Genomic DNA, 8507 nt, shown 5'->3' with positions numbered 1-8507 from the left:
TGGGAAAGCTAATCCAAGGAGTTACATTGTCTTATCTCTAAAATCCCCTCTTCCATGCATCCTATATGATATTTTCTTCTTCAATTTTATCTTTTGGCACCAAATGTGCCAAACCATGTCTAAAACACTGAATCTAATTTTCTATGTCAAAAGTATTCTCATTCGAGCAAGAAATTGAATGGATCGTATCAAAATGCTAGACACAAAAGGTCTACAAAGTTTAGTTGATATATAACAAATTTCTCTATGCTTTGATCTTCAAAGGGACTATAGTGCCATGTATATTCAATGCAACACTATGTGATGGAAGTTTTTGTACTAGATTTTTAGTGACTTATAATTGATGCATGTAAATCCCTTTGGATGTCTAGTGCTTTGTGACGATGGAAGTAACAATGACAACATTTGCTAATCCTCTCTTCAACAATCACATTTTGATTTTGGCAAATGTTTTTTTAAATGACAATTTTTGGAATATAGTAGCAATAGCCCTTGTTAGATGATGGCACGGAGCTCTCAGGAAAAAAAGGCTTATGTTGAAATCATATACATAAATATATGCATATAATGCCATGATGATACCTTTAATCTACCTAGCCTAGATTTTTAGAGAAAAACAATATTGCATTGACTTTGCGAGCTTATAAATAGCAAATGTAAGACTAGATTTTCTACCATATTTGTCTCATCACACATCATTCACAACGAGCAAATATGAATAGATACTGTCATTGCTAATTTCTTCCTTTTGAGTGGCAAATAGTTCTATTTCATTTTCTATGTTTTCCTTGAGAGAAGTCAACAATAGTATCCAAGCTCAAACAAAGATTCAAAAGAATAAGCTTAACAAAAGTCCTGCATTTTTCCCAAAAAAAATTACTAAAAAAAACGATGAACGGACTATGAACTGCTCTATGATCGGGTTCGATGCCAAAACAATTGCCAATTGTACTGGGCATTTGCTTTACACTCATCAACATTATGGCATTGATAACAAAACAATTATGCACAAATTTCCTCGTTTTTAAGCTGCAAAATTGGACATAGCCGTAGCATAGGATTGTCTAGGGGATTACATATAAGGTGTTAAATTTCCGTCACAGTCCTTGGTTGACTGACTCTGCAGACGCCACCACAATCCGCCAAAAAACTTCTGTATGGTGACGTGTAAGCAGTGCAAAAGATTGAGATTACAGTTTTGCTGACATGTCAGCCTCCCAACGAACAAAAAAATTCCGCATGCTGACACGTAAGCAGTGCAAATGATTGAGATCACCTGTCAGCCTCCCAACGACCATGACAGCCGGGAATGGCCGTTGGTCGACCCATTCCGCAGCAGACCCTCGACTGCCGCCGATCGCCTGACATGCAGAATGGGCCTCCCAACGCCCATTCCCTACACCTTCATGGTCCCTTTTTGTATGTATCTATCTCGTCAACTCATTGTTATGCTTCATGGATTTTTCTTTTTCTTTTTCTTCTTTTAGTTTTGCCCAACCCTTTTTTCATTTCTTCTCCCCTACCTAGTATCTGCCCAAGAACCTCCGTAGTCCTTGCCACTTCTTTTTACACTTATTTGTCCCTGATGCTTCTTATCTTGTCACCATTATGAGGGACCAACTCTCATGGGTGGCCAACCAAGTTGCTTTCAACCCCCCAATTCTAAGAGTTTGCAATAGCATTCCAACTCATCGTGGTGACAGGAAATAATCTCCTCTAAGTTCTCCTTTGGAAACCTCAAGCTTCTTCTGATTGTGGTCATTTTATATTGGCCTTCATATCTCTAACCTTAAGCTCATAGAAAAGATTAGTACATCTCAAGTTTGCCAAACATCCATTTACTAGTTATTTTTCTTCCATGAATGGTTGTGGGTGGAAGAAACATATTCTTGGGGCCGCAAGCTTAAGAATGTTTTTTTGACACAGACACATCAAATTTGATGATGCTAAATTGTCTACAGACATCTGTTTGTGTATCTCACATTTTTTGCAATAAGTTTTGACATTTGCAAAACACTGCTTTTTTCGAATTTTGAAGCAAACTATTTTTCAAAACCATAAGAAGTGGTCAAAAGCATGCTCGTAAGAAGAAACCATTAGCTTACATGTCTACCTTGCTTAGGGGGAGTTGCTCCAAGAGGATTAGATGGCCAATCACCGCCCTTAGAACCCCCTCAAGGTAGTGCCTATATTGGCTATGATAGCAGCTCCCTGCCTGTTCTTCGACCTTCATTGCCGCAATTTTATCCGTATACGTCACAGAAGATGAACATGTTGACTTGATTGAAATGCAATAGGCATATATGCCATGGAATATTTTCAAAATTATGCCTAATACACAATGCACAGTAATAGGATTTTCTTTCATAATGCTTGCCGATTAATCATGTCCAAAGAAGCTGGTTTTCTCTAGGGAAATAAAAGATATAATAAACATTAGGTTGGTAACTATGGGACAGATTGTGACATTTTCAAGGTAATATTAAGACCTCAAGATGTAAATTTTTCCACAATCTAAAATAGTAGGAGAGAAGAGACAAAAAAGAAAAAAAACTAAAAAAAAGGAAGAGAATGACCTTCGTTGTAGCTGATGCATACATTGACCTTAAAGGGGCTTCTCGGGTCTACCGAGTTCGTCTTTGTCAAATGATGTCCAATGGCTCAAATCACGCCATATTGATGACAAATTCTTTCTTTTTAAGGTAAATCAAAAGGTAATTGGACGAATAATTCACAACAGGATACACCCATTCTAAGAAGATCTACCAAGCACCTGCTAGTGTTCTTCGACCCATTAGTAGACCCAGTTGTGAAGGCTCAGTAAAGTACCTGTCTTAGTATGGACCTTAGTATACTGCCTTGGTATGAACCCCATTACAAAAGAGGCCACCATTGAAGGGTTGTTCCTCAGCAGAAAGCAATTTTTTAGCAACATGTTGCTGCTACAAGATTGAGGTCGGTGTAGGAGACAATATAATCATGTTGAGAAAATGGAAGAGCGGCCACAGTGTGTTAGAGCATGCTTGAAGTTGTCAACATGTATCTTCATCTTCGGCTGAGTGTTAAAGTTAGATGAAAAAAAAGCATCATATTGATGGTTTTCGGATGTTCTCTGCGACCATCTTTATTGCATCAGCCATTTTCAATAGAACCTGTGCAAGAACTTCGGTCATCTGTGCACTGCACTGTTCTTGTGCAGCTCTGCATGTAGGCAACATAACAGCATTGAAAGGGTGTACACAAAAAGACCTGAGAAACACAAACCAGAACAATAAAATAGTACGCTACCGAGTGGCATGCTCTACTGCCTCCGCAATAGGGTCTCGATTATCAGCTCCACTATCAGCTTGAAAGCTTTGGATTGGCTTTCTGTCATCTCTTGAAGGGAAGATACGCTCCTTTGATAGGGACCCTACATGGGCAGAACAAACTACAGCAGCCTGAGATACTAGAAGTAACAAATCTGCACTTAATACTTTCTTTCACAAGCTAAGAGCCCAAGTAGGTCTCTTTATCGTTGAATTTTTTGCTTGGTAGTTAGACCTTAAGTTCATTCTTCTTAAGGTAATTTCAGTCACTTTTAACTCAAAAGAATCATCAGCCAGCCCTCAAAGGCCTAGACGCCCTCACAATTAAACCCATAAAGGGAGCTCTATTCAACAAATACACAGCCAAGGTCCTTTATTGAAGGCATTCAGAAGGAATATGAATAAACAATCCTTACATGAGGCCTCCTGCGATGATGGGTCTCCTTGTGGCTCCGTGTTTGTTGCCAATGCACTAGATCGCCCATCTACACCACCACTAGGCGTGTTATCGAGTCCATTACTACTGACTTTGCTGCTGTGGAGTTGCACAATGGCTTTTGACCCCATAAATACGTCCATGCGATCAAAAATCTCTTTTTCAAAATTTCCCGGAAGCTTTTTATCCTTCCTGCTGGAGGAGGACATGAGCCAGAATGATGGCACCTCCGTAGTCCCTTCCCATTCTTTTATCCGTTTATAACCTCTTAATAGATCTTGCCATCTTTTCCGGCACTGTTCAGCATCCCTAGATACACCTTCCTTGCCGCAAAGAGAAGCAATCCTATCCCATTTTTGCTCGTTTTCTGTTGTTCGCCCTTTACTTGCGGCATTTGCGAACTCAACCACTTGTCTCTGATAGGATTTTACAAGAGCTAGAGTATCCTTCTTTTCCCAATTTGGATAACGTACTCTAGCAATTTTCATCTTTTTGGTTGGAGGCTGGAGCAGCAGCACTTGGTCTCCAGGCATGTCTTCCATTTGGCCAGCTTCCACCTTTCACATCAGCCCACCAAGGCCCTTCATGACATATTGCAGATCAATTTAAGTGAATAAATGTTTCATCATTGCATCAAGGTCCCCACAAACAAAAAAAAAGGATAGTAAATAAATCTCTTTTTTTGAGAAAAAACACACAACCTAACCCATTTTAGAAGCATATACCAACACACAGAAGTCCAATTAAGCATAAATTCTGACCTTGAAATATACAGAGTATTTTTGAAGTATCTTTTTTAACATGAAATGATCATTCCATTCATTATGAGAAAAGAGCCAATCCCTACAAATCTCCCAGCATGAAGGGCATACATATATGTGCAGCAAGGAACAACATCCTCACACACGACACCCAAAATGTGCTGATAACCTCCGAGGGTGCTCAAAGAGGCAAACTACGAACAGGAAGGAGGCTCAGATATTGCCAGCACTGCAAGCCCCGTTGTCAGAAGAAGGTCCACCTTGACTGGTCTTGAGAAAGGCACCTTCATTCCTTGGCAAGAGTGATTTGAGCCCTCCAGATTAACCGACCGGTCAAAGAACAGAACAGTTTCCAGAGTATGCATCTGACACTAGAGGGGCTCATGTGAACAAGTCACAGATCCTCCCTCGCTCTCACCAAGCTTCTCTCGTCTCTTCATAGCCTACCTAGTCATGCACCAAGCAACACTGCCCCAAGTGAGGAATCAAGGACACCCTCTATGGCTGCAAAGAGGCAACGCTTACTGAGCCTTATCCGGATTGTCACTTGCACAAGACATGCTAAACCTACTTCTTGAGCCAAACAATGTGTATAGAAACAAGGGGATTTTGGACAGGTAATTTTGTGGGCATGTTTGCATGACCTGCATGTCCAAACGAGTCCAATAGATTAGGTTTTTTGTCAGTCGTAAGCTGTAACCCTCTTTGCCTAATAACATTCACTTGAGATATTGCCTTGGCTCGCTGCTGCGGCTGTTGCACGACCTCGCCCCCCTCGCTTGCCATCACCTGCACCCTCACCCCCTCCTGCATTCGCTGCCCCCCCCCTCTCCAGCGCGCTGCCGTGCAGCCTCTTGCCGCTCGCGCTCGCTGCCTCCTGCCGCCCCCTGATTTCGCTCCCAGCCCTCCCGTTGCCGCTGCCCTCTATCCCGCAAGCTGTCCTCCACCCATTGCCGCTGCCCTCCACCCCCTTGCCCTCCATCCCGTTGCCGCTGCCCTCCACCCCGCCTCCTCATCCTCTACCCTTTACCGCTTGTTAGCTCAAGGCAAGGGTGCAAGGGTGCCGCCTTTCGTCCTCGACTTGTCATCCTCTCATTCGCTCTCCCTCGGTCGTCATTGTAGCAACAGACACACATGGAGGATTCTGCTCCGCCACAGAGGGACTCCACTACAGCCCCCTCGCCCGACCCCGCAGAACCCACCATCCGACTTGCTCTTTTGCCGACAGAGCAAGCGAGCTTAGAGGCAGAGCTGGCGCGCCTTCAGGCCACCTCTGTTATCTACAAGATTCTCGGCACCAGACCCAGCAGAGGGGAGGTGCGCGTCTCCTTCAGGCCTGCCTTCTCGCAGAGGTGGGCAAGATCCTCAATGTTCAGTCTGCTTCCCCGGCCTACAGAGGGAGTATCTTCCGCTCCTTTCCAAGATAGGCTAAGCGATTGGGACTGTCCTGGAGACACCTCGCACGGCAGCCTTTGTGGCTGCCAAGGCGGACGGCATCCCCATAGTACGTGTTCTTGTTCGGGACACCCACACTCTCCTGAAGGTCATCCTACTACCTCGGGTGAGTGGAGGTTGGTTCCGCCAGAGCGTGGAGTATTTGGGCCTTTCAAATCAGTGTTTTATTTGTCGTCAAATGGGCCATCTTGCGAAGGCTTGTCCACGAAGGAGACCTCGACCTACACCGCAGGCTCAGCCCCAACCTTCAAGGGCTGGCGAAGAGCAGTAGACAGAGTCACACGGTACGCAGGCAGAGCCACCTTCTGAGCCTGGGGCTCAAGCGGAGGAGGGCTGGCAGCAGGTTCGTAGTCGGGGCGTCAGGGGCCACCACACCAGCCTGGCACTCAGAGTGGTCCCCAGGCTCCAGTCCATCAGCAGTGGGTTCCCACAGGGAACCGATTCGGCCCTCTTCAACAGGACAAAGTCCCTGCTCCACCCTCCACCTCAGCCTCACCTCCAATAGCCCCTCCCCATGAGTTCCCCTCCACCCCCCGCCTCCTCCCTCCGCCTCTCCACCTCGCCCTCCTCCCTCTGCCGATCCCCCCCGTCCCCCCCTCCTCTTTCTCCCACAAGCCCCCCTGCTTCCACATCTCCTCCCACTCCTTCCCCGCAGCCGTCCTAGGGGGCAAGACCATCCTCGACTGCTACGAGATCTCTTGGCAGTGCTTTTGCCACCAGTCGCTTGGCGAGAGAGGGACAGACTTTCTTGCGAACCCCCCTTCTGGTGCAGACGTCCCCCTTTGCAACTGTTCCTCGTGGATTGATGAGCTTCGACATTCGTTGTCGTTGGGATTTCTTTGTCTACGACTTTACACGGTTTCTCAATGACCCCTCACCAGACTTTGAGGCAGCTTGATTCACAGTTCATGTATTGTTCCTTGCAGCTAGAGGGATAGAGGCCCTGGACTCAACGGTTGGCTTCTCTTTTCCCCTATGCGGCAGGGACCAGCCTGAGTGGACTTTAGACTCAGTGTTGGAGTGGCTGCAGGCGTAGGCCCTCGAGTTCTCTCATCACATAAGAGACCTAGGGGTTACAAACTTTGGTTCAAACTCTGTGGCCGTTGGCCAAGTTTTCAGTGTCACCTCCAGACTCAAAAGGATGTAGACACATTGTGGTTCACTTCTTTGCTAACACGCAGAGCCCGCCATGCTATGTACGCATACATAACGACTCTTTGACAGAGGCGGTTGCCTTGCGTACGCCTTGTTCTTCTTGGGCTTGGGCTAGACACTCTTTGCAGTCACGCCTATCTCGGGGACGATCGGATGCTGATTACTCCCCATCCAAGCCTACCTCGAAGATAGCACGGTTAGTTCCTGCTGCAGCATCAGTTCTCTCTCGCTCCCCATGAGGATCGTCTCATGGAACGTGCAGGGATTAGGTAGGCCCAGTTTCAGTGCCAGAGGGGCCGATTGCGTCACGAGCTTCAGCTATACCTTGTGGGAGGAGAGGTTGACCTTCTTATGCTACAGGAGCATCATCTGTGCAAGAGCCGCATTCGACGTTGTGATCAGCTTTTGTGTGGGCGCCTCAGTGGATCACTATGCAGGTTCAGGGTTGCCTCTTGGGCTTCCTGAACATCTATGCGCCCAATGTGGCGAGTGCACGTGCAAAGTTTTGGTCTCACATTGTAGAGTCTCTGCCACGGCAAAGCAATGGTGCATTGGGGGTGACTTCAACGTGTTGGAGGACCCCTCTGACAGGGTTGGAGGTAGCCATACAACTATGCATGGAGTTGAGGTTGCAGCTTGGGAGAGGTTTTGTATGACTTTGCGGGTTTCAGATGTGTGGTAGTATTCTAGCTTTGTGAGGCCCCCAGACAGCCTGGCCTTTTCTCGTTCAGACCGCAGAGTGGAAGGAATGAATTTATTTCGGATAGATCACTTCTACACTAATGACCACTTCTCTTGGATAGGATAGTTAGCATTCTGGCTAGGACTTCTTTTTCGGACCATGCACCAGTTATTCTCAAAAGACAGATAGACAGAGGAGGGGGAGCACGATGCTACACATCCCTGAGAGGGTCTTACTGGACTTTGCGCTCAGAGAACGAGTAGTCTCTCTTTAGACAGAGGGCTTAGACATGCAGGACTCTTTTGCTGACAGAGTGGCCTTTGGACTTGCACAGCTTAGTCGGCTATTTCTTCAGGAGTCTACGGCCCGCCTGGCTGCAACGAGAGAGGACGAGCAGCATCTTCGACGGGGCATTGCTTCCTGGCAGAAGATGCAGGAGCAGCTTCCAGACAGTCCCTGGTTGGAGGAGCAGTTGCAACAGGCTCGCCAAGAGCTCGCCCGCACAGAGGAGAGGCACCATGAGTTTGCTTTCCAACGACAGGCATCTCAGTGGACCCAGGTGGTTGACAAAGTGACAGGGGCTTTCTTTGAGACAGTGGGGCCTCGACATGCGCATGCCAGGGTCAGCCAGTTGAGGAGGCCTGACGGGTCAGTTGCTTCAGAGCCAGAGGACATGCGTGCAGTTGCTACTGACTTTTACTGTGACCTGC

The 8507-nt window shown here is 46.6% G+C and overlaps 1 protein-coding gene across 2 annotated transcripts in view; it reads right to left on the bottom strand.

Moving 5' to 3' along the window:
- Positions 1 to 2563: 2563 nt before the first annotated feature.
- Positions 2564 to 8507, bottom strand: part of LOC147439701 (uncharacterized) — a 69723-nt gene continuing 63779 nt past the window's right edge. The window contains exons 2-4 of one of the 2 annotated variants that reach the window (XM_086484372.1): positions 3725 to 4325; positions 3289 to 3430; positions 2564 to 3201 (exon numbers count right to left, since the gene is read on the bottom strand). In XM_086484372.1, the coding sequence (XP_086340498.1) occupies positions 3087 to 3201; positions 3289 to 3430; positions 3725 to 4286 (819 nt within the window). In that variant the 5' untranslated portion in view covers positions 4287 to 4325 and the 3' untranslated portion in view covers positions 2564 to 3086. The remainder of the gene's footprint in view (positions 3202 to 3288; positions 3431 to 3724; positions 4326 to 8507) is intronic. The other variant, XM_086484373.1, reaches the window with a different exon arrangement.

The sequence above is a fragment of the Adiantum capillus-veneris genome, chromosome 16, assembly GCF_014529385.1.
Source record: "Adiantum capillus-veneris isolate H3 chromosome 16, ASM1452938v2, whole genome shotgun sequence".
In the NCBI taxonomy this organism is placed as follows: Eukaryota; Viridiplantae; Streptophyta; class Polypodiopsida; order Polypodiales; family Pteridaceae; genus Adiantum; species Adiantum capillus-veneris.
Note: the sequence above shows the minus strand (reverse complement) of the source record. Positions and strands in the feature narration are given on the sequence as shown.